The 27,454-nt window shown below is 35.6% G+C and overlaps 2 protein-coding genes across 3 annotated transcripts in view; one reads left to right on the forward strand and one right to left on the reverse strand.

Moving 5' to 3' along the window:
• Positions 1-11,634, forward strand: part of Vps8 (vacuolar protein sorting 8) — a 30,000-nt gene extending 18,366 nt beyond the window's left edge. The window contains exon 5 of one of the 2 annotated variants that reach the window (XM_067788699.1): positions 5,098-11,634. In XM_067788699.1, the coding sequence (XP_067644800.1) occupies positions 5,098-6,669 (1,572 nt within the window). In that variant the 3' untranslated portion in view covers positions 6,670-11,634. The remainder of the gene's footprint in view (positions 1-5,097) is intronic. The other variant, XM_067788698.1, reaches the window with a different exon arrangement.
• The window catches only part of Bulli (regulator of MON1-CCZ1 complex protein bulli), a 144,887-nt gene continuing 127,299 nt past the window's right edge, over positions 9,867-27,454 (reverse strand). The window contains exons 6-7 of the mRNA XM_067788700.1: positions 11,792-11,996; positions 9,867-11,721 (exon numbers count right to left, since the gene is read on the reverse strand). Coding sequence (XP_067644801.1) covers positions 11,657-11,721; positions 11,792-11,996 — 270 coding nt within the window. The 3' untranslated portion in view covers positions 9,867-11,656. The remainder of the gene's footprint in view (positions 11,722-11,791; positions 11,997-27,454) is intronic.

The following is a 27,454-nucleotide window of genomic DNA, read 5'->3' on the forward strand; positions in this document are numbered from 1 at the left end:
AAAATTATCACTAAAAGTTCTTCGTTTAATTTAATATCCAATTCTGCCAATTTCTCAGAAATGCACACAAACTCTTGAATATGCTTTGCCATTGTTATATTTTCACACATATTCAGGCTTAATAACTTTTTATACAATGTAACTTTGCGAATTGGACCGCTTGGCTTGTATACACTTTTTAATTTTTGCCAAGCATCTAAAGCATTGGTACAATTCTTCACATAGCCCAACTGCGATGGCTTCAAACACAATATAATCATAGCTAATGCCTTTTCATTTTCGCTCTTCCATTTGGCTTCTAACGTGGCATCGTCTGGCTTCACAAATTCGCCACTCACTACACTCCAAATGTCCGAATGCACGAGGATGCACTGCATCTGTATACACCACGTATCATAGTTGGCGTCGTCCAACTTTTCTATTTGATACAGCGAACCCACCGTGGTGTGATGGTAGCGTGCTCCGCCTATCACACCGTATGCCCTGGGTTCAACTCCCGGGCAAAGCAACATCAAAATTTTAGAAATAAGACTTTTCAATTAGAAGAAATTTTTTCTAAGCGGGGTCGCCCCTCGGCAGTGTCTGGCAAGCGCTCCGATTGTATTTCTGCCATGAAAAGCTCTCAGTGAAAACTCATCTGCCTTGCAGATGCCGTTCGGAGTCGGCATAAAACATGTAGGTCCCGTCCGGCCAATTTGTAGGGAAAAATCAAGAGGAGCACGACGCAAATTGGAAGAGAAGCTCGGCCTTAGATCTCTTCGGAGGTTATCGCGCCTTACATTTATTTATTTATTTAACTCATTTTATTTTTCATTTTTCACACAGTTCTATTCAAGTCTCTTTTGCGACACACGCGATAACTTCCAAACGTTTTAAATATTATCCCGACAAGGCTCTGGGCCCATAACCTGTTGCGCGTATACTTACAGCGAAGCTCGGAATAAATATAAAACACGTTGTTACTAGTACGAAGTTTATTTTAGAACTGAACTCAACGTTGAAAATTTGAAAAAACATAGTTGTTGTACATATATGCATTTTACAGGGATGCATTTCATAGGATTGCCAGGTTTCCAATAGAAACTAAAAAAAATTGTTTTTTTTTTTTTGTTAAAAGTTGGCGGATATACCTGTTTTTCGAAATGCCTATTTTTAGGCCCTTTTTAAAACTTTAATAGAAGAAAAGAAAAATGTTAAAACATGTGCTCCGTCAAATTAACAGTAGTTATTTGTGAAATATTCAGTTACCTAAATTCATAGTCTATCTGCGTCCAGCTGCAACTTCACTTTTTACATCAAATAAAGTTAAACAACCTTGGGCATAAATACGCGCCTGAGCAGGTATATATAATTCAATACGGCCGTAAGGTCGTTTTTGTTATTGGAACTTGTTAACAAAATACATTTTTTTAGTTACGAATTGTATACCTGAAATTCATTTTAATAATTTGAGTAGGTATATAAAGCTATCCATCATACAATGCACATTATCATTCATCTTTTGGAGATTAAGGAACTAAGTAATCTGTTTACTAAAATAAAGTGAATAGTATTTTTAAATATAGTTCATAGTTTAATATTAAGTCAGATACACTCGAAGCCAATTCTAATATGTATCTAGAAAACTCGAAACTATTTGCGGTGTTTAAATCTACAAAGTCAAGACGGGACTTCGTTGAGGCTATTATGAGAGAATTAGCGAGTGAAACAAGCATTAAAGAAAATGAAGGCCTGGAAGAAAAAATTGGTTTACAATACATTATGATAGAAAGAAAATGAAAGGACGTATATCGTAACAATTCAAAATATCTAGGTAAGCATGAAAAGTGGCTAGCTGACAAAACTTTTTTGGTCGAAGAAACGCCTAGCACGTCAACCAATCCTACTAGAGGGAGACCAACAAACCCCATAGAAGAGTGTTTTACCTACACAAGGAAAAGGAAGCTGTCTGATACCACAAAAGCTATGGCCACGACTCGTCTTTCTGAAGCACTGGCTATTAAATATAAAAAAGACGAAGAAAACGTGAAGTCTCATATAACAGAAGCAGTTGCGGTAGCAAGTCCAGTGCGACTGATGAGGATCAAACAAAGCATTCCCACATCACCAAATGCGCTACCTAGGAAATACACTCCCGAAGAAGTTTTGGGGCTGTTTATAGATCACGGTTTAACGAAGAAAAAATATATTATATTGCGTAAGTCATTATTGCAACGTAATGCTGATATTTTACCTGGATACAAAAAAATTATTCAAGCCAAGAAAGAAGCAGTTCCTCTAAGTCCCAAAATAACGGAAGTATCAACTGAAATTGAGCTACAAAACCTAATGGATCATACGTCTACACGACTCCTTCAAAGTTTTACTGAAGAAAAGTTGAAATCACTGCCAAAGGAGCTAGCATTGATAACTAAGTGGGGCTATGATGGATCATCAGGACAAAGCGCATATAAACAAAGAATAAATGTAGACGATGAAACAATTACAGATAGTAATATGTTTATGGCTTCTATTGTTCCATTACGACTAAAAGATGAAGCTTCAGAATATAGGAAAAATCCACGTCCGTCATCAGCTATATTGTGCCGCCCGATATTATTTAAATACGAGGAGTCTTCGGAACTCATAAAAGCTACAGTGAGTGATATAAAAAATCAAATTGCCAAATTAGAAGCAACAATAATTGAAATTGAAGAGGGGAATGTCATTACAATAAAGCATGATTTTCTTTTAACAATGGTCGATGGAAAAGTTTTTAACTTAATAACAAATACGACATCTACAATGAAATGTCCAATTTGTAAGAAGAGCCAAAAGGACTTTGAAAATCTTGATGATTCAATAACTGACATACTAAATTATGAGTATGGAATATCTCCACGGCATGTTAGGGTAAGATGTATGGAATTTGTTTTGAAGCTGAATTATACACTACCACAACATGGAGAAGTTTTCGAGGACAATACAACATGTAAGGAGAAACAAAACAGGAGAAAAGAAATAATTCAGGATGCATTCTATAAAGATATTGGCCTTAGAGTTGACTGTCCAAAGTATGCATACGGAAATACAAATGATGGTAACTCCTCAAGAGGATTTTTTGAAAACTATGGAGTGACTGCTCGCATAACAGGAGTTGATAGAGATATTGTGAAAAGATTGGGAGTAATTTTAAATATTTTAAACTGCCATGAACCAGTAGAGGGAATTTGGAGAACATGCATCTAAAACTACAGAGTTGCTGCATCAAAAGTATCCTGAGAAGAGACTTACACCAACGGTACATACAATTTTAGCACATGGAAAAGATTTAATAGAGTACCCGTGCTTACCATTTGGAGAATTGTCTGAATAAGCTCAAGAATCTAAAAACAAGGACTGCAAAAGATATAGGTGTATGAACACCTGCAAAGTATCACGAGTTAGGCAAAACGAAGACCTTTTCAACATGTAATCTATCTCTTCTGTTCCCGTCATATCATCTATGAGGTATGTAAGAACACAAAAAGATCTTACAGATGCGTATAGCTCAGAAATGGTTGCTTTGTTAGATATACATATGTTCCAGTGACGATGACTATGTTAAGATAAAATAAGTTTCTCAATTCTTATCACAACAATGAAAAAGAGATTTACTAATCAATTTTGTTACTTTATTGAAAAATAAGATATCTATGTACAAGTTAATTTTTTATTTCAAATAAAAGAATTAATTAATTTAGTAATTTATAAATATATACTTTTCGTTATTGCATTTCTCTAAATTTTATCAAATTTATTTTAAAGCTTAGGCATTTCGTCTTCAAACGAGTATTAAATTTTTATAGAAATCAATACGTCTATCGAGGTTGGTACAAATTGGTAAAGCGGTTACTAAGATCAAACTTTTTAGCATAAATGGGCAGTGCCACTCCCCTTTTCCAAAATTCGTTGGCTCTTTAATCTTTAGCTCAAATAAAATGTCATTGAATCACTTTCAATAACTTTTAGTTATTAATAAAATACATATTTGGCTTGTAAATTAAAAAAAAAGAAAGATGTAAAATTGTACGATGAATTTTGAAGCACCTTGTTATTGTGGCACCAAAAACATATTTGAGTTTTATAAGAGTATTGCCATTTAAAAGAAACAATACGTCTATCGATATTGGTAGTTATTGATTACGTGACTACTTAGATACAACTTTTTATCATAAGTGGGCAGTGCCACGCTATCTTATCAAAATCATTAGTTTATCTTATTTAATGCTTAAATACGTCATTATATGACAAATATTATTATTTTTTTTTTTTATTTTTTACTAAAAACATTCTGTTTTTGCATTTTTCTAAAAATTTTCGAATTTGACGAAAATGTTTGAATCACCCTGTATCTGTGACATTCTGAGCTTTCACACAATAAAACTTCAAATAATTAGCTTTCATTTGCATTTTAAATTTTTAAAATATCTTTATTGGTTCAAAAGTTATGATTTTTGCAAAGAAAAAACTCAAAAGGCGCCACTGTGCGTCGAATCAAAAATCATCTAAGTTCATCAACTGCGCAAAATAGACTAAATCATGTGGCAATGCTACATTCGCACTCAGAAGCAGTGCGATGAATTGATGAATGAGTTTATCAGTCGCAATTCGAAACGAACTGCTGTTTTTGCTATGTAATGATGCTTATATATAGTATGTAGTATGGCCTGTAAAAAAGCAAATAAAATTTTAAACCTACATGTATTTGTACTAGTTATTGATTTATGTTGTGAACTTGAAATACTCTTCTATTTCCTACTTTAAAGGACTGCAAAGTTCTAATCATGGTCACGCAAAGAGTAAAAGGTGGGGGCAGAATCATATTTTTTCACTACCCACTCGAGCTGAGCGCGTGCCGCCGGCCTTGCCTAGTTTACATATTTCTTTAATCCGATTCACCATTTCAAAGCTATTAAGATTTAAAAAACTTAAATTGATAGATTATTTTCAAGTTAGGAAAGGTCCTTCGAACGAAACGTTTACACATAGCCAATATAGCAAATAATATAAAAAAATGTATAAATTACTATAACATAAACGGATTGATTTACTTATACTTTTCTCTTCATTTTGCAGTGGGCCGAGATTGGTTGCCTTTTAAATTTTATTGCACAGCAAATATCACAACAGTGTCTAACACCCGACACTCAACTACAAGAAAAGCTACTCAATTACTTGGCAAAAGAAGAAATTGCGAACGAAACTGCACGTCAACATGCAGAACGTGAAAGCGCTTGGCACGAATTGCTTATGAATAATTGCCTTACCGAAATAAGTAACGATGAGGAGCAGCTGCTTCTAGCCAAGCGAGCGCATTGTCATTATGTAGAAGAATACCTACTTGAAAAACTACAACGTTATGATGGCATTATCGAATGTTATCTCAAGAATAGTCAACGGCATGATACCATGTTTAGCTATATGGAACGGCATGTACGACATCCAGAACGAAAAATTTATGAACAAATTGAAAAATATTTCAAGCAAATGCTAGAAATTAATTCAAAAGAAATAACGCGCATCATTGATTTTCATTATGCTGGACAAATAACTAAACTTATAGAAATGATAAAAAATGATGAAGAAGCTTTACTAACATTCCTAGAGCATTTGCATAGAAGACGTGTTGATCTAACAACCGAGCAATGTGAACAATTATTGGCACTTTTATGTAAATATAAACCTCAAGCAGTTGATGACTTTGTACGTCTGAATAATAGTACTAATGAGTATCGTATAGAGATAGCGCTGGAATTAGTATTAGAAAAAAATTTAATTAGAACAGCTATTTATTTGTACGAGAAGCAATATAATTATAAATGTGCATTTGAATTATGTATAGAATTGTTAAATACATTACATGATGAGGAGGCAGCCACATTTGCACAAGAAATATGCAATTTATGTGTACGTGCCGCCAATGTGTTAACAATTAAGAAAGAATGTGAAAAATTATGGTTTGCACTATTGCAACAAATATTACCGCGCGATGATTTAAAATCATGTACAAAAAATTTATTGCATTTGGCATCACAGCATGTCGATTTGCCTAAACTAGTTGAATTGGTTATGAATACACGAAATGTTTCTGGAAATTTTGGAGATATTAAAGATTTATTAATGTCAATGCTATTACAATCACGCTTGGAAACAAATGCGATGGAAAAATCTCTACAATTAAGAGGGCAAGAATTGGCGCAAACATTTGCGCAAAAACGTTCCTTAGTTAAACGTGGCATTTTGGTGCAAATGATGCGTTGTCTAATGTGTCAACAACGTTTATACAATCAACATGATAATATACTGGTTTTGGGTGGCTGTGGGCATGCTATGCATGAAAATTGTGCAGCGACCTATAGTGAGTTAATGCAAGCACGCCTACATGATACTAATGATCATCATACATATAGTAATTCGTATACAAAACATGACAATGACAATGATGATGATGCAGTTAATATTGTGAGCGCGTTGTGTCCACATTGCCTTGTTACAATTGAAAGTGGTGCTATTAAACTAGCGGAGCCTAGCCAAATCATTTGTGAACTCAATGAACATAATTTGCAACACAACCACCAACAGCAATCAATATATCAAATGGGCGTCTTGAGATTAAAAGCACCACCGCGCAAGTTTACAAGCAATTAATAACGTAATGAAAATTATGTATAATACATACATATGTATTTATATAATATGAAGGCATGATTATTAATTAAGTGCAGCGAAAATGTGTTAATTGTGCATATGTGTTTGTTGTAACACCTTCTAGGTGAGAAATGATTGAAAACACATGTAGAGCACAGGGTGCTAGGTATTGGACCAAACCAATTTTTTCGAAAAGATTGATTCCTCACCAAAAAAAGGTAATTTCCCCGTTTTTCGAAGTCAACCTCCAAAACATTGCGTCATATGCATAAAACTAATCCCAGCCAGCATTTTTTGAAAATTGTGATAATTAAAAACGTTCAAATTTAAAAGCATTTTCTGTTCGAAAATTAATGTATCGTCGAGAGAAAAAGTACCTTAAATGTGATTGTTCTTCAATAATCATTTATGATTCCTATTTCGAAACGCTTTTTATTCATATTTGATATCATTGTGTAAAATTGAGCTTTAATTGTTTTAGAGTAATACTTGACTGCTTTTCACAGTCATTTTCTGATCATATACGTGAACATATTTCAATCGTTTTGGTTGAGATTTTTGAATCATTTTTGAATGCGATTATCATGCATTTATTCTTAATATCTCATTCAAAATAAGATACTACATAATAATCTTATTTCATCAGGGGAAGAAAGCATGCAGTAGTGAGCTATTTGAACCACAGGTCACTCGCAAACAAACTTGACCGATATACACCTGCGATTACAACATCCAACATCAGCTATGATCGTCCCCCAGCGGGTAAGGGGGTCAGAATATACCCGCGGTAGGTATGCCTGTCGTAAGAGGCGACTAAAATACCAGATTCAAGGGGTGTGTAGCGCAACCCTTCAGGTTGCCAGCGCAATATATAGCTTCTCCAAACCCAATTGTCAACCTCACCTATCCGCGGCGAATCCTGTTTCACTAACAGACGAGGCTCTGGCGACCCCAAGCTCCTCATGGAACTTGGGGTGGGGAGGGAGGGGATGGCCTGAAGGTTTAATGTGGCCACATAAATCGTTCCCGAGATGGTCGGGCTAGTACCTTAATGGTGCTGTGGTACCGGAGCGTACCGGATCTGTATCCGGCAAACGACCATCACATCGATAACACTCCCCAAAGCCTTCGGGGAGCAGTCTTATCGCTACAACAACAACACAACAACAGCTATGATCGTCAATATCTTAAAATACGATCCCGTACCGTGATGTTGAAGACATATCCAGCTAACTACATATGTATGTCAAGAGAGTTTCACTTACCTGGGGTTCAAATAGCTCACAACCTTTGTATTGTCCAACTATTATGCATTTTCTGGGAAGCCGTAGGTGGAGAAATGGTTGGGGAAATCTTCGGCCACGAGCAGCATTTGTATTATATTGTCTTGAAGAATATCTTAATAATAAAATTTGTATATACATACACTACATATTTTTCTGAACTTCACGATTGAAAAAATGTGTGTATGTGAAAAAATAAGATTTTTAATGAAATGTAAAGTTTTAACAAGTATAAAATTCATTATTCAGTCAACAAATACAGTCAGAAAAGATTCAGAAAGCTGTATTAAAAATGATTATAAATTTTCTATCACCTAAAGTAAACACATTTGATTCAAATATGATTCCAAAATGTGATTGAAAAGCTATATTCAGTTTTTGCTCATCAAGGGTAAGCATATTTGATTATATTTTTTGTTGGTTTTTATGAAATATTAAAATTTAATCAACAAAGGACTTCAAAAATGATTCCAAAAAATGCTCGCCAAAAGTATTCATATTTGATTATTTCTTTTGTTCAATTGTATGATAACTCATTATTTAGTCAGAAAGATTGATCAAATTGTATTTGTATGTAGGGAAATTCAAAATTTAATTGCCTAAATGCTGAGTGGGATAAACGTTGTTTTCAAAGAAATCACTACATAGAAATTTCAATATAATTTTCAAATGATTTTTATTGTTATTTGTTTGGCCTTCAGATTGAAGTTGAAATATCGATCAATTATAAAACAACAATATTTATTGAAACATATAAAATATTTGGTTTTTATTTATGCGTGGCCTTGAGCTCGAAAAATTTTATAATTTTCAAGTGATTACTATCAAAAATTGACTTAACTACTTTTATGCGTATGGCACATTGTCTTTCGAAGCTGCTTATACATATATTTTTATTTGTTTGGTGTGTTTAAAAAATTTTAAAAGTACAGATGTAGGCGTGATCTACCATCTTAACTAAAGCTCACAGTGCGTATACAATGCCCGCGAGTGTAACCGAACTCAGACTGTCAGAAGGTATTCTTGTCGATAGAAACTTTCGGCAGCAGAGGAGAGTGAAGGCAGTAGGGCATTCGAAAATCTGGTTTTGGATGACTTACGCCCCCCTTGATGTTTCAGTTTTGTGTTGTTGTTGTATTAACGACAGCAACACTCCCAGAAGGTTTTGGGGTATTGTTGTTCCTTTGCGGAATATTAATCTCAGGCACGATTAATACAACCACATTAAATGTTCTACGCCATACCGCCCCCTCCCTTCATATTTGTAACAGGATTCCCCTCGTCTAGGTGAGGTTGACACTTGGGTTGCGAACGCTCTCAAGCTATAAAGCTTTGTATTGCGCTTATCAACGCCTTGAATCCCATCAGTTTGGCGTCTTGTTATGAGACGTCCAAAATAATCGACATAATCTGGTAAGTGACGCTAAATCAACCTATTTTAGTTGCCAGTTCGAAAACGCCCTTTCTCAGCAAAGCAATCAAAAGGGATCTGTCTATCAAACAATGGTTCAACATAATTTTTTTTTTTCAGCTGAGAACCCGAATTCTGAAAAAAGGCAGTTTGAATAACAATTTTCAAATATGGTGTTCTTTAAAAATATACTGAAATAGTGCGGTTTGTTGTTCTTGTTCTAGTACCAGTGCTAGTCATAATAGGTAATTGATGGATTTCTAGTTATTTGAAGACGCTTTTCAACTCTTAGGACCATTTTTCTGTTCTTCTGAATATTTTTGCTCCTTTTTGTTGGAACACTTCTTTGATTCTTACACAACCGTTTATTGGTCTTGTTGAATAGAGTTTATCCCGCTTTGAATCTATTTTTCGTTTGGTCTAGAATTTGTTATAAGCATGTAGCTTTGAAGCTGCTCACACTTGTATCTCTGGGGAAGTGTTTTTGAAGATACAACAACCAATTATTTTTGTTTTTTACTTTCGTGAAAAGTGGAACTTTCTAGCTTAGCCCTAGAAACTGTTTTAGTCTTGCTTCGCGATATACAATGTTAAAAACACCAACAAATGCTAATACCATCTTTTCTTCAGTATTGAGGGTATGATAATAGACTTATGCTTGGTTTTCACTTGGTTAAAATTGTTGAATTTGGCCATATCATGAAAACGGCTTGTCCTACAACGTCAAATGACTTTGCTTTGTTGTTGTTGTAGCAGTGCTTCGCCCGATAGAATAGGTGCGACCGATCACAAATTGTCATCAATATCCTCTAACGGGAGTCCAAGGAAACTTGCAGTTTCAACAGGGTGGACCATAATGAGAGGGGTGCTAGAGGCGGTTGTTCCACATTACAATTAAAGAGATGGTTGGTGTCATGTGGGACACATTGCAAGCGGGGCATACATTTTGTATGTCGGGGTTGATTCTGGATAGGTAAGAGTTTAGCATGTTACAGTATCCAGAACGAAGTTGAGCTAGGTGACTCGCGTTTCCCTGGGGAGTATGCGTTCCTCTTCCGCAAGTTTTGGGTACTGTTCTTTGAGTACTGGATTCACCGGGCAATTCCCGGCATAAAGGTCCGACGCCTGTTTGTGGCGTTCGTTGAGGACCTGCTTGTATTTTTTGGCCTCATACGGCTGAGTTCGCAGGTGCCGTATTTCCTCATAATGCTTACGGAGATGACTCCTTAAGCCCCTGGACGGTGTTGGCTCATCAATCAGATGTCTGTTAAGATGCCCAGGTTTCTGGGTATTCAACAGGAAGTGTTTGGTTAGCATCTCATTTCCCTCCCTGATGGGGTGTATTCTCGTCTCATTGTGTAGGTGGTGTTCTGGGGACATAGGAAGACAGCCCGTGGCGGTTCTGAGAGCAGTATTTTGGCAGGCCTGTAGCTTCTTCCAGTGAGTAGTTTTTATGTTTGGAGACCATATAGGGGACGCGTAGCATGCAATCGGCTGGCCAATTGCTTTGTAAGTGGTAATGAGCGTTTCTTTGTCTTTTCCCCAAGTACTGCCAGCAAGAGATTTAAGGATTTTATTACGGCTCTGGATTTTCGGTACAATTGCGGCTGCTTGCTAGCCAAAATGTAGATCCTGATCAAACGTCACACCCAGGATTTTGGGGTGTAGGACAGTCGGTAGCGTAGTGCCATCGACGTGGATGTTTAAAATGGATTTGCCATCTGTTTCGACTACAAAGTGCAATTAAATTTTCGAATAAGCAATAACGACAATTACCCAAGAGCATGGAAAATTTGATATTAAAATTCCATTTTTATCTAATGAAAACCAAGCATTAGATATTATGATTTTTATTCGTCGAGAGAACGACTCAACCGCGTTTTTACAGCTCAGCGATTTGGCTACCACGACGTAAATGCCCTGACGCTCTCATCGATTGTCCGTCTCTTGGGGCTTGGGTCAAGATACGGTAGCAATGGCCAGCCTCCTTCCTTTCCGTAACAGCGTAACATTCCTCATCCGTTTTCGTTGCAACTGTAAATACATTTTTATGACAACTCAGTTTTCGATTAAGCTTTAACATTTTATGTATTTATTTATGAAAGTATGCCGGTATAAATAACCAACCTCCTATTATTTTACAAAATATCCGAATTTCTTGTAATGTATTGTAATTTATATAATAATCACTTATTAAATTAAAGCACGTACCGAAAGTACTACTTAAATAAAATTATTTACATAAAATTAGCTTATAATGTGTTTCTGAATGTCTGGATGTCTTCTCAAGCCATTATGCAGATAGTTCGTTTGGATATAAATTGCTGTAATATTGCACGAATTCGCCACATTGTTCAGCTGTGTAAAGAAAAATCAACTACGTGAACTAAAACCATCGTAAAATGTATGTATGTATTTTTATACTAACTTTTCAGAAAATCCATGGTGCCACGTTGACGTAGATTTCGCATTTGGAAGAACTTGAAAACACTATGGAAAATTAAATCATCGTTAGTTTTTTGTGCTGCCTCAAGAAATTTGCGTGCTGATATTGTTTCGTTGTTTTTCGAATTGCCTGCCAAGCGTAAGGCATCAATTATCTTACCCTGCCCCAATAGTACCTCGATTATTATCTAAAACAAATTATAGTAGTGTTAGTAGTAGTGATTTATTTATTTCCTTTTAACTAGTAATTGCAAAAGTAAAGCAAAATGAATTAAACTATAAATATATAACAAGTAAGGAAGGCTAAGTTCGGGTGTAACCGAACATTACATACTCAGCTGAGAGCTATGGAGACAAAAAAAGGGAAAATCACCATGTAGGAAAATGAACCTGGGGTAATCCTGGAATGTGTTTGTATGACATGTGTATCAAATGAAAGGTGTTAATGAGTATTTTAAAAGGGAGTGGGCCTTAGTTCTATAGGTGGACGTGTTTTCGAGATATCGCCATAAAGGTGGACCAGGGGTGACACTAGAACTTGTTCGTACGATATGGGTATCAAATAATAAGTATTAATGAGGGTTTTAAAAGGGAGTGGTGGTAGTTCTATATGTGAAGGCGTTTTCGAGATATCGACCAAAATGTGGGCCAGGGTGACCCAGAACATCATCTGTCGGGTACCGCTAATTTATTTATATATGTAATACCATAAACAGTGCTCCTGCCAAGATTCTAAGGGCTTTTGATTTCGCCCTGCAGAACTTTTTCATTTTCTTCTACTTAATATGGTAGGTGTCACACCCATTTTATCAAGGTTTTTTCTAAAGTTATATTCTGCGTCAATAAACCAATCCAATTAGGTACAATGTTTCATCTCTTTTTTCGTATTTGGTAGAGAATTATGGCATTTTATTCATTTTTCGCAATTTTCGATATCGAAAAAGTGGGCGTGGTGATAGTCGTATTTCAGACTTTTTTTATACCAAGATAAAGTGAATTCAGATAAGTACGTGAACTGAGTTTAGTAAAGATATATCGATGTTTGCTCAAGTTATCGTGTTAACGGCCGCGCGGAAGGACAGACGGACGACTGTGTATAAAAACTGGGCGTTACTTCAACCGATTTCGCCCACCTTCACAGAAAATAGTTATCGTCCTAGAATCCAAGCCCCTACCAAATTTCACAAGGATTAGTAAATTTTTTTTCGACTTATGGCATTAAAAGTATCCTAGACAAATTAAATGAAAAAGGGCGGAGCCACGCCCATTTTGAAATTTTCTTTTATTTTTGTATTTTGTTGCACCATATCATTACTGGAGTTGAATGTTGACATAATTTACTTATATACTGTAAAGATATTCAATTTTTTGTTAAAATTTTACTTAAAAAATTTTTTTTTTAAAGTGGGCGTAGTCGTTCTCCGATTTTGCTAATTTCTATTAAGCATACATACATATAGTAATTTTTTTTATTTACATATAGTAATAGGAGTAACGTTCCTGCCAAATTTCATCATGATATCTTCAACGACTGCCAAATTACAGCTTGCAAAACTTTTTAATTACCTTCTTTTAAAAGTGGTCGGTACCACGCCCATTGTCAAAAAATTTACTAATTTTCTGTTTTGCGTCATAAGGTCAACGCACCTACCAAGTTTCATCGCTTTACCCGTCTTGGTAATGAATTATCGTACTTTTTCCGTTTTTCGAAATTTTCGATATCGAAAATGTGGGCGTAGTTATAGTCCGATATCGTTCATTTTAAATAGCGATCTGAGATGAGTTCCCAGGAACTTACATACCAAATTTCATCAAGATACCTCAAAATTTACTCAAGTTATCGTGTTTACGGACGGACGGACGGACATGGCTGAATCAAATTTTTTTTCGATACTGATGATTTTGATATAGGGAAGTGTATATCTATCTCGATTCCTATATTTATCACCTTCTGCAGATCTAAAACTTTCTCACCAAAACAATTAAACCGTATGTCTTTATATATTGGACATACCCCAATGAAGTGATAGGTGTCTTCAGCTACACATAAATTGCACAGAGAACAGTTTTTGGAAAACACATTTTTAAAACGTCGAGCATTAAGATTTAGCAAGCCACCCCTTTCTCGGAAAATCAGACTTATGGCGTATGCACTATGTAGCTAGAGTACATAGGGAGCAAGTCGGCGTAAAGATCATGTGACAACTGAAAAGAACTATCGGCATAGTCTGGCAAACTCTTTTTGAATCAATTTCTCTGGTAAAATTGGTATGCTCATATTAAGCGATGCGGAAGAAAAAAAAAAAGAAAACGACAGAGGCACCATGTCGACACTTTCATAAACGTGTCTCCACTTTTTAACCCAGTACGACCCTTGTCTCACTGTCTCCTCCGCTACAACTCGGGGCAGTCGATTTTTTTTTTTTTTTTTTTTTTTTTTTTTTTTTTTTTTTTAATGGACGTTGTGGCAGCGCGCTGCCCTCAAGTGGCCCAATGAAACCAGGCTAATCCTGTTCACGCGATCGATTTATATATATATATAATAACTTTTTTTTTTTTTTTTTTTATTTTGCCGAGTCTTTGATGGGCAGCGGTATGTCAAGCGTCACGATCTGAGACTGCTCAGCTACAGAAGAAATTTCATCAGCCAAGCGTAATACTTAAAGAGAACAGAAGCAAACGTATTATACATTAATTTAGAGAGGTGAGAACAATCTTTTTTATAGAAAAAAGGGAGTCCGAGCTATCAAATGTGTTTGAGTGAGAGTTATAATCTTGGCATAAACGCCGAAAAGGTTCATTTTGTTCGAAATTCGTTCTACATTGTTTCAGCAGAAGAGGTTTGAAGTGTCTCGATGTCCGAGAGGGAACGCAAAAGTTCACTTCATTCAGAAGGAATGGGCTCGAAATTGATCCATTTAAAAGTTTTGTCATAAATATCACACCAAGCATTTCCCTTCGACTAGCAAGAGTTGGAAGATTGATAAGCTTTAATCGATTAGTATAAGGTGGAAGATTAGTTAAAGAGTCCCATTGGAAATTTCTTAAGGCAAATAGTAAAAATTGTTTTTGTATTGATTCGAGACTGTCTGCATGGACTTGATAACGCGGATTTGCTGGCAAACTTAAACAGCGCGCAATATAAAGCATCCGAATGCGTAAGGTGTGACTGAATAACGACGATAAACCTGATTCAAAGTGTAACATATAGTTTGGTGTATTAGCTGGTAAAAAAATTAACTTTTTTAAAAAGAAGCGAAGTAGTTTCTCTACGCATTCGAATTTATCAACACCCCAAACTTGCGCACCATAAAACATAATGGACCTACATGCTGCCTCGAAAAGTTTCATCTTATTTGCGATACAATTTTTTTTTCATTTTTTCATTTCATTTATTAATCATTTTCTTAATGCTATGTACATATTTTAAATTTCCATATTGTATTCAACACATTAACTATAACATAGCTTAAGAAAGGTAGATGGCAATTATTATTTTAAGAATTAAAATAGTACTAATGCCATTTTCAATAATTATATACTGTTTTTGTTTTTGTGTGGGTTGTACATTAAATATTTACTAATACTAAAAAATTTATTAAAAAAGAACTTCAGGTAAAATTATTTTTATATTTTTAATTTTTTATAATATCGCCCTCAGCAGCGATTCCAGTTCATAATGATTATGTCCAAGCAGATACAGTTTAACTGTTTTTTGAAAGAAGTTAAAATTTCTAATAACCTGTACAGTGTTAGGAAGGGAGTTGAAGAACTTCCGCGACGTGTAAATATAAAAGCTTCTAAAGTGTGACGTTCTAGAATACGGAATTTGTACAGTTGGAAGTATATTCCTACGTAAAGCTTTCCAGGTAACCTGAACGAATAAAGAAAATACTCATGACTTTATATAAATACAAATGACGGCACGGTAGTATATCCCCAGCCAGCATTTTTTGAAAATTTTGATCAAAAAATATTTAAATATCATACCCCAAGATGATTAAAAACGTTCAAATTTAAAAGCATTTTCTGTTCGAAAATTAACGTATCGTCGGGAGAAAAATGTACCATAAATGTGATTATTCCTGAATAATCATTTATGATTCCTATTTCGAAACGCTTTTTATTCATATTTGATATAATTGTAAAATTGAGCTTTAATAGTTTTAGAGTAATATTTGACTGCTTTTCACAGTCATTTTCTAATCATATTCGTGAACATATTTCAATCGTTTTGGTTGAGATTTTTCAATAATTTTTGAATGCTATTATAATGCATTTATTCTTCATATCTCATTCAAAATATGATACTACATAATAATCTTATTTCATCAGGGGAAGAAAGCATGCGAAAGTGGGCTATTCAAACCACAGCTAACTCGCAAACAAACTTGACCGATATACACCTGCGACTACAATATCCAACATCAGCATTATCGTCTGCATCTTAAAATACGGATATGATACGGGATGTTGAAGCCGTATCCAGGTATGTCAAGATAGTTTCACTTACCTGGGGTTCAAATATCTCACAACCTATGTATTGTCATTATTGCCATCATTATGTATTTTCTGGGAAGCTGAAGAGGAGAAATGGTTGGGGAAATCTTCGTTCACGAGCAGCATTACATTATTTTTGTCTTGAAGAATATCTTTGCATAAATAATACAATTTTTATATATTTTTTCTTAGCTTCATGATTGAAAAAATATGTGTATGTGAAAAAAATAAAATTTTTAATGAAAAGTAAAATTTCAACAAGTATAAAATTCATTATTCAGTCAACAAATATATTCATAAAAGATTCAGAAAGTTGAATGAAAAATGATTATAAATTTTTGATCACCTAAAGTAAACACATTTGATTCAAATTTAATTCCAAAATGTGATTGAAAAACTATATTCAGTTTTTGATCATCAAAGGTAAACATATTTGATTATTCTTTTTGTTGGTTTTTATGAAATATTAAAATTTGGTCATTAAAGGACCAAAAAGTGATCGAAAAATGCTTTTTAGTTTTTAATCATCAAAAGTATTCATATTTGATTATTTCTTTTTTTTAATTGTATGATAACTCATTATTTTGTCAGAAAGAGTAATCAAATTGTATTGATATGTAGGGAAATTCAAAATTGAATCACCTAAATGCTGAGTGGGTCCAGTCTCCTAAAAAGCGGCATAGAGTGAGATCTATAGGTTGCACTACAGATACGTCTAATAATTCCCTTTTGAATCGTTACAAGTGGTGACAGTTTATTTGCCGAGGCGCCACCCCAGCAGCTGATACCATATTGATGTTTAGATTTGAATATGCCGTAGTAAACAGTTTTTAAAGTAGATACAGTGCAACACTTTTTGAGACGATAGAACTGCCTAGTAGTATAGAGAAAATACTGTTTCAATGTATGGATGTGCGCAGACCAATTCACACGATTGTCAATTATTATACCAAGATATTTAAAATTCTCAACAACATCAACTCTGAAACAGTTGTCGCTGCATTGAATATTGCAATCGAAAGAACTTATCGCAACATTCTGAGTGCACTCCATATGGTGTGCACTCAAAACGAAGGCATTCTTCGGCATGAAATATAATATCACAGCTAGGTAGTTCTTTGGCAACATGGCTAAAATACATAAGTTTCGTTTTATTATTAACAAGTAGTTTGTGTGAAGCAAACCAAGCTCTCAGCAAATGCAAATCAAAGTTAATGTCACATATTAATTCAAGTTCACTAGTAGTACTGTACGCAATGGCCAGATCATTTGCAAACGCAGTGGTTTTGCCCTTAAATGGCAGGAAAATATTGAATTGATGTATATTAGGAACAATATTGGACCAAGAACAGAACCTTGGGGTACTCCCAGATTTACAAACAGTGGGCTACTGTAACTGCTATCTACTTTTACTCTTTGTATTCTGTTAGAAAGATAGGATTTAAACCAGTTATGAATAAAGCCTCGGAAGCCTGCATGGTGTGTTTTATCCAAGAGAATATCTCTATCGACCATGTCAAAGGCTTTTGTTATATCAACAAATAGGCCAGCGCAGTTTCGTTTACCGTCTAGAGCTCTGTAAATATTTGTGCAGAAACTCAGCAGAGCGTCTTCTGTTGATAAGCCGGAACGAAATCCAAACTGCATAGGACTGAAAAAGTTTGAATTGTCTAGAAAGTTTAAAATTCTTTTTTTGACTGCTTTTTCAAATACTTTCGATAAAGCTGAGAGTAGCGATATGGGTCTATAGTTGTTTGCATCCCTCTTGTCCCCCTTTTTGAAAATCGGAATAACAACAGCGCTTTTAAGGATATCAGGAAAAATCCCTTGAGTAATACTGGCATTGAATAAGTATTTCAATATATCAACTATATTAAGAGATATTCTCTTGAGTAGTATATTTGAAATACCATCCTTACCACACGAACTCGAGTTTTGCAGTGTGCTAATAATTTTAATGATTTGAAAGCTTGAAATGGTTTTAAAATAGAAGCTATTTTGAGCACAACTATACGAGGGAGGAGACTGACAATCACAGCTGCGTGAACTTAGACTACCAATCGTGGTAAAGTGTTGGTTAAATTTGTCAGCTACTTCTACAGTGTCTGAAATTAGCTGATTTTCAGTATGCAATACAACTGGCTCATCACCCTTAATGCAGTTTTTATTTAGAATAGTGTTGACCACGAATGAATGGGGTTCTTTTCTTGAGTTGCCAAGTACTGATTCAAGTTTTTTACGAAAAAAGTTATCGCGTATCGAATTTATTTCCTTGTTGGTCTGTTTACTAATTTTATTGTATCGGCACCGAAGCCTTGCATTACCGGGACGCTTAGCATACCTTTTCCTTAATTTATTTTTAAGCTTTATTTTATTTAACAGATCCCGAGTGATCCAAGGTTTAAGTCCAATATTTTTCTTTGAAAGACTTAAATTTAAATTTTTGTTAATATGAGCTTTTAACGTGCATTTTTAATACCAAGACAAAGTGAGTTCAGATAAGTACGTGAACTAAGTTTGGTAAAGATATATCGATTTTTGCTCAAGTTATCGTGTTAACTGACGCGCGGAAGGACAGGTCAACTGTATATAAAAACTGGGCGTGGCTTCAACCGATTTCGCTCATTTTCACAAAAAACAGTTATCGTAATAAAAGATATGCCCTTACCAGGTTTCACAAGGATTGGTAAATTTTTGTTCGACTTATGGCATCATAAGCTAGCGATATATCAGTTTCAGCGTATACGCTAGCCCAACTTTCAAAACGTAGCTTTAAGTTCAACTTGGTAAAGTTAACTTTAGTTAGGGATTTACGAGTACCCTTAAGATTTGGTTTGCTTAACGCAATTATTTTTATCTGTAAACCGGTCATCGTGTGATCGGTCACTTGTAAGTCAATATTAAAACTACAACAGTCTCTGCACTGAGAAGCGTTAAAGCGACAAAAAACGTGATCAATACAAGTACCTGAGTTTATTCGTGTTGGTTCATTAATATATGATGTTAAACCGTTTTCAGCCATTAATGCCAAATAGTCATCAGTTAGTATGCAATGATGTAGAAGGTCTAAATTAAAATCGCCTAAAACAAAAAAATTGCTAGCTTTTTCATTGCTGACGATAGATGAATATTCGTCAAGAAAAGCAGAAGTAGATACAGACTGAAGCCTATATACTCCCAATAGGACAAATTGTTCGCCTTTGGGGTTTAACGTAAGTTTTAATAAATCAACACTATTTAAGCTAATACTTACTGAAGTACAATCATAATTTTCGCATACAAATGCTCCAACACCTCCTGCACTGTAGTTATCATTTGCATTCACATAGAACCTATAATGGGGGATATTATAATCACCTATTTCATACGAATAAATCCAGATTTCACTCAGAAAAATTACATATGGATGGACACTCAAAGCATCTATATAACTAACAAATACGTCAAAGTTTTGCCTAAGGCTGCGTATATTCTGATGGATAAATAATAAATCTTTATTACCTGCTGAGGTCGAGCTATGCTGAATATTTTTACTAGCGATGATTGGGTTATCATTTATCAGAACGTCATCGAACATTACATACGACTCTTAAGAGTAAAGATTTAAAAATAAAATAAAAGGGCTACAAAGTAGCTAATCAGCAACTAACTTTAAGTCATCGAATGTTGTGATGTTGAAAACCCTCTCATTTTCAGCTTTTTTTAACAGAAAACTGGATTTCCCTAACCATAAGAATTTGTAGCGTTTTTCTTTCTTTATCTTATACGCAGCAGTAAACAGAGCTCGAGTATAACGTGTGAGAGCATGATTTATATATATTCTGTTGTTTGTAGAATGGTCTAAGAGGCCCGAAGTCAGCTTACGTACTTTGGTTTTTCTAGCTGCCATTACTCTTTTCTTGATTTCATTAGAAGAGAACTGCACGCATATAATATCACGATTGCGCGATGAGTCATTTTTGTTTGTTATGCTTTTCACTACACAGTGATCAATATCAGTTGGTGAAAATGCGAGGGTTATTTATATATTTTGACCAGGTAGCATTTAACGCTGTTTTAACCTCAGCTAGTTTTGCCTCGAGGTGATTTGTAAAGGATAGTTTGTAATTTAAGAGAACTCTCAGATACTTGTAGTCATTTACAATCTCAATAAACTCGATACCATAAGACCAACGAAAAGAAGGACACCTGCTACATTCCCTGAACACTAATATTTTAGATTTGGTCAGGTTAACTCTCAAACCCCACTGCGTACTATACACGTAAAGTTCATTTATCATTTTCTGTAAGACAGTGGCAGAGTCAGCTAAAAGAACGATATCGTCGGCGTACATAAGTACTTTTACTGTTGTCAGCAACCTTTACACCGCCGGAGAGACTGCCACTTCAATCGTTGATGTATAATGGGAACAGAGTTGGACTCAGCAAGCAACCTTGCCGTACACCGTGGTTAACATTAAACGGATCTCAAAGCACTCCATCCATCCATACCTGACTGGCTGTTTCCTCATAAATGGAGCGCAAAACCTCTATAATGTGCCTGGAGACGCCGAGCTGTGCTAACTTATAGAAAAGCATATTCCGTGGAACTGTGTCAAAAGCACATGCAAAATCAACAAAAAAGGCGAAAGTTTTCTTCTGCGCACCAAAGTTTAACTGAACTATACTAGTTAAATTAAACAAATTATCCATTGTAGAATAGCCTTTAGAGAAACCCGCCTGTAATTCAGAAATTATATTATAACAAATATATGGGGTATTCCATCCCATTTCGACCAATTTTGAACCCGACTCCTTTAGAATTGGCTGAAAGTTTTTGTTCTTTTTCTAGCTTACGAAAGACGTTTTTCAGAAGTTTTTCAAATTTTTTCATCCAACTCAAAAAAAGTAATGAATTTTAAAAAAAACACCGTTTTTGTTTTCAAAATGCTATAACTTTTTCAAAAATTGACCGTTTGGGATATTTTTTTTTTTAAATATGTTTTTAAATGCACTTTTCGGAAAAAATACAAACAAATTTTTAGTTTTTTTTTTTTGTAATTTTTCAGTTTTTCGAGATTTTTCGAATTTCGCCCTTTTTTTCTCATAAAAAACTTCAATCAATTCTGCAATCATCTCATTCTCGGCCCATTCCGGGATTAGTGGGGATGATTACAGAATTGATTGAAGTTTTTTATTAGAAAAAAGGGCGAAATTCGAAAAATCTCGAAAAACTGAAAAATTACAAAAAAAAATTTTTTGAATTTTTTCCGAAAAGTACATTTAAAAACATATTTTTAAAAAAAAAAGATCCCAAATGGTCAATTAAAAACATATTTAAAAAAAAAAAAGATCCCAAACGGTCAATTTTTGAAAAAGTTATAGCATTTTGAAAACAAAAACGGTGTTTTTTAAAAAATTCATTACTTTTTTTGAGTTGGATGAAAAAATTTGAAAAACTTCTGAAAAACGTCTTTCGTAAGCTAGAAAAAGAAGAAAAACTTTCAGCCAATTTTAAAGGGGTCGGGTTCAAAATTGATCGAAATGGAATGGAATACCCCATATATATAAATATGTATTTACTAGGAATATTTGTGTGTATATCTCCTACATAAAGGACCGTTTTCTCAATTGAACTTCAGAATTTATCTGCCTAATAAAACACAAATTTTGTTAAATCTTAAAGTTTGCATACGAAAATGATGCAACTCTCATTAAACTTAATTTCGGTTCTTGATCCATAGGCTAAGCTCTATTAAAATATTTTTTAATGAAAATTTCTTATCAATTGTCTATTATCTATTGTTAATTAATTAGTTAATTTACTGTCATATTTTTAAATATTACATTTTTTTTGTTTTTGTTACTATTTTTATACCTTTCATGACAATCAAATGTTATATTAATTTCGTCACGAACCCCAAAATTGTAAGTCCTTAAAGGAAAATACATAGGCCCACCATTAAGTATACCGAAATAATCAGGTTGAAGAGCTGAGTTGATTTAGCCATGTCCGTCTGTCCGTCTGTCTGTTTGTATGCAAACTAGTCCTTCAATTTTTGAGATATCTTCATAAAATTTGGTGAGCGGGTGTATTAGGGTGTCCGATTAGACATTTGTCGGAACCGGCCGGATCGGACCCCTATAGCATATATCCTCCATACAACCGATTTTTCAGAAAAAGATGATTTTTGTAATATCTTACTCAATTTAAAAGATTGAAGCTTCAAACTTCACCATATACTTTCGTATATTGGACATATTGTTGCCTGAAAAAATTGATGAGATCGGTCGTATATATAGTATTGTTACGAATATTAGCAAAACTAAGGAGTGCTGCCAGCTCTAAGCCGATCTAGGCAGTGACGTGAATGCACATCAATAATTCAATCATTATGTATCTACCTAAACGAATAAATAATTGCGTCTACACATATGTACACATTCCGACGAGCAACATTTACATACAAGGCAGCAAGAGATGAGATGTCACACACCGATGAATTTACTTATACGCTTATGTGTGTGCGGGAGACTGTAAATTACAAACACATGCATATACCTTATCTGAGTTGTCACAAGAGAGAGCAATAATTTGTGCACGTAGTTGTGGCTGGGGATTTTGTAGCCGAAACAACTAGTAACTTCTGGAAATCGAAGAGCCTAGAAGTATGCAGCGTAAACTATAAAAGCGGCGCCAGCGAGTAAGAAGTAATTCAGTTTGATTTGAGTTGATCAGCAGTTACGACTAAGAAGATATCTAGCGAGCAATACCAGTATTATTTTGATTAGTGGAGTTTCATTTGAGCTATCAGTTTGGTTATTAAGCTATTCGTTGCACAGTTTGAGTGTTATTGTGAAGCATTTTAATAAAGGCCATTTTTTCCATTATTCAATATTGGAGTTATTTATTCAACAGTTTAGCGATACGAACCTAGCAAAAGGGGCAAATAAGAGGATTTGCAGAAAATTCGTTACAATTGGTGTCAGAAGTGGGATTGTTGAATAAATTCCAAAGGACAACAAGGACATGGCAAAGTTCGGTGAATTAAAGATCCAGCAACTAAAGAAGGAGTTGGAGACCCGTGGATTGAATACAAGCGGCGTTAAACTTGAACTTAAGGCACGGCTAAGAGAGGCAATGGAAGCAGAAGGAATTGATGTGGAAGAGTATGTCTTTCACCTTGATGGGGAGGAGACAACAAAAATTGAAGAGAAAAACGAAACATCGCAGACGGTTACCAGCACAGATTTGAACATGATTTTGGCTGCAATATCTGCTCAAACATCGACAGTGGCTTCTCAACTGGAATCGCAAAAGACAGATATAAAATCTCAACTGGCATCTCAACTAGAAGAACAGAAGACATATATGGCATCCCAACTGGAATCGCAGGAGACACGCATAACATCAAAGATGGAAGAACAAGAGGAGCGCTTATCATTGCAGGTGGCACAAATGTCTTCACAGTTAGAAGCACAGGAAGCAAGGGTAACATCAAAGCTGGAAGCGCAGGATGCAAAAATCGCTCAATTTCAGGCAGAAGTCGATGATTTGAAGGGTCGTATGGAGCAGTTACAATTAAATCGTCCAGCAGTTTCAGCGAGTAATTCAAAGGTAAAAACACCATCCTTTGACGGTTCTGTTCCTTTCCAGGTCTTTAAGTTACAGTTTGAGAAGACCGCAGCAGTGAACAACTGGAATGTGGAAGATAAAGTTGCCGCACTCTTCGTAGCATTGAAAGGACCAGCTGCCGAAATCTTACAGACTATTCCAGAATACGAACGGAACAGTTATGACGCATTGATGGCTGCTGTAGAACGGCGATACGGAAGCGAACACAGGAAACAGATATTTCAAATAGAATTGCAAAACCGCTACCAAAAAGCTAACGAGACCTTGCAGGAGTTTGCTTCTGACATTGAAAGATTGGCTCATCTTGCAAATGCGGATGCACCCGTGGAATACACGGAAAGAGTGAAGATTCAGAGCTTTATAAATGGCATACGAGATGTGGAAACGAAGCGAGCTACATACGCGAACCCAAAACTGACATTTGCTGAAACGGTATCACATGCATTGACTCAGGAAACTGCCTCCCTATTAAGTAAACCAGCATATAAGGCTCATCGTGTAGAAGTAGAAAGGCCAGAATGGGTAGACACAATTTTGGAAGCACTGAAGGAATCACAACAGAGAAATGCCGGAGTTATTAAATGTTTCAAGTGCGGCAACCCAGGTCATATTGCACGACATTGCAGCACCGGTCCCAATAGCTCCAACAATGTGGGTGGGCGTAAACGCAAAGCTGGAGGAGATGAGCAAGAGCGAGTAAGAGGTAGAGAACTAGATCCAGCTATTGAATGCCCTGTGATATCTGTGTCGCAAATTGGTAGAAAATCGAGCAGTCTTACCGTCAGAGGGAATGTGGATGGCAAAGAACGAATACTGACTGTAGATACGGGCGCATCTCATTCCTTGATCCGATCTGACTTGGTCAACAGGAGAGTAAAACCGTTACCTGGAGCAAAGTTGCGTACGGTCACTGGCGAGTATAACCAAGTTCAGGGAGAAGTGATATGTGAAGTATTGATTGGGAAGGTCATGGTCCTACACAAATTTGTTGTGGCGGAGATTGTTGATGAAGTTATATTGGGAGTGGATTTCTTGGTTGACCATGACATCAAGATCGATATGCAGAGAAGGGTGATGCGTTATGAGAACCAAGATGTGCCACTTAACTTTAGTTTGGAAAAAGGGTTCAGCAGTAATCGGGTACTGGTGGAGAATACTCAACGAAGGCCACGAAATTCAAAGGTAAAGGTTGATAGATTGAATGGGCCAAATAAATCAAAATCAAAAGTACCTGCGAGAGAAACACTGGCATTGAAAAGCCCTAACGGACGTACTAAAATCGAGAAGGAATGCGAGGGTAGTTTCAATCCAGAGCGCACTACTGTGGGGAAACGTGGGAACGATACTGATTATGCAAAGCAAATCCGTCCAGCGCAAGCTCTACGAAGTAGTTCATCGGCCAAACAACAGAGTGTAAAGGAACGAACCAGGGTATTGAGTGGTACGATGAAACACAGGTACCATGAGAACAATAATTCGAAAAGTTTCTTGGCGGGAGATTTGGTACTGGTATACAACCCTCACCGGCGGAAAGTTGTTCCATCCAAATTGCGGTGCAGTTGGGAAGGCCCGTACAAGATTGTGAAGAAGCTCAGTGATACCATCTACCGCATACAAAGCATTGAGAAACCACGGAGTAGAAGAGTGGTACATTTGGCGATGCTAGCAGCGTTTAGATCGAGAGATTTGTCTGATCGGGACGATCAGACTTAGGTGGAGGGCAGTGTTACGAATATTAGCAAAACTAAGGAGTGCTGCCAGCTCTAAGCCGATCTAGGCAGTGACGTGAATGCACATCAATAATTCAATCATTATGTATCTACCTAAACGAATAAATAATTGCGTCTACACATATGTACACATTCCGACGAGCAACATTTACATACAAGGCAGCAAGAGATGAGATGTCACACACCGATGAATTTACTTATACGCTTATGTGTGTGCGGGAGACTGTAAATTACAAACACATGCATATACCTTATCTGAGTTGTCACAAGAGAGAGCAATAATTTGTGCACGTAGTTGTGGCTGGGGATTTTGTAGCCGAAACAACTAGTAACTTCTGGAAATCGAAGAGCCTAGAAGTATGCAGCGTAAACTATAAAAGCGGCGCCAGCGAGTAAGAAGTAATTCAGTTTGATTTGAGTTGATCAGCAGTTACGACTAAGAAGATATCTAGCGAGCAATACCAGTATTATTTTGATTAGTGGAGTTTCATTTGAGCTATCAGTTTGGTTATTAAGCTATTCGTTGCACAGTTTGAGTGTTATTGTGAAGCATTTTAATAAAGGCCATTTTTTCCATTATTCAATATTGGAGTTATTTATTCAACAGTTTAGCGATACGAACCTAGCAAAAGGGGCAAATAAGAGGATTTGCAGAAAATTCGTTACAGTATATATCCCCCACAACCGATTGTTCAGATAAGAAACTTTTCGTAATTACTGCCCTATTTTAAGAGCTAGAGGCTTCAAATTTCATCGAATGCTTACGTATTTAGCATATATTGTTGTCTGAAAATATCATAGAGATCGGTGGTATATATATTATATACCCCATATAAACTGTATTTTTTTGCCCCTTTTCAACGGCTAGAAGCTTCAAAATTTATCAAATTTCATCAAATAGTTACGTTTACGTCATATATTGTTAAAATACGTGATTCGTAGTCATAGTTTTTACACGCAGAACACAAAAAACCTGAAACTTTGCATCCTCACACGAAGTACCTACCTATTTTTATACTCAGTTGAGCAGAGCTCACAGAGTATATTAACTTTGATTGGATAACGGTTGGTTGTACAGGTATAAAGGAATCGAGATAGATAGACTTCCATATATCAAAATCATCAGTATCGAAAAAAAATTTGATTGAGCCATGTCCGTCCGTCCGTCCGTCTGTCCGTTAACACGATAACTTGAGTAAATTTTGAGGTATCTTGATGAAATTTGGTATGTAGATTCCTGGGCACTCATCTCAGATCGCTATTTAAAATGAACGATATCGGACTATAACCACGCCCACTTTTTCGATATCGAAAATTTCGAAAAACCGAAAAAATGCGATAATTCATTGCCAAAGGCGGTTAAAGCGATGAAACTTGGTAGATGGGTTGACGTTATGACGCAGAATAGAAAATTAGTAAGATTTTGGACAATGGGCGTGGCACCGCCCACTTTTACAAGAAGGTAATTTAAAAGTTTTGCAAGCTGTAATTTGGCAGTCGTTGAAGATATCATGATGAAATTTGGCAGGAACGTTACTACTATTACTATATATGTGCTAAATAAAAATTAGCAAAATTGGATGAAGAAGACGCCCACTTTTTAAAAAAAAATTTTTTTTAATTCAAATTTTAACAAAAAATTTAATATCTTTACTGTATATAAGTAAATTAAGTCAAAATTCAACTCCAGTAATGATATGATGCAACAAAATACAAAAATAAAAGAAAATTTCAAAATGGGCGTGGCTCCGCCGAAATCCGACCATAACCACGCCCACTTTATTGATATCGAAAATTACGA

This window comes from Eurosta solidaginis, chromosome 5, assembly GCF_040869045.1.
Source record: "Eurosta solidaginis isolate ZX-2024a chromosome 5, ASM4086904v1, whole genome shotgun sequence".
Taxonomy (NCBI): domain Eukaryota; kingdom Metazoa; phylum Arthropoda; class Insecta; order Diptera; family Tephritidae; genus Eurosta; species Eurosta solidaginis.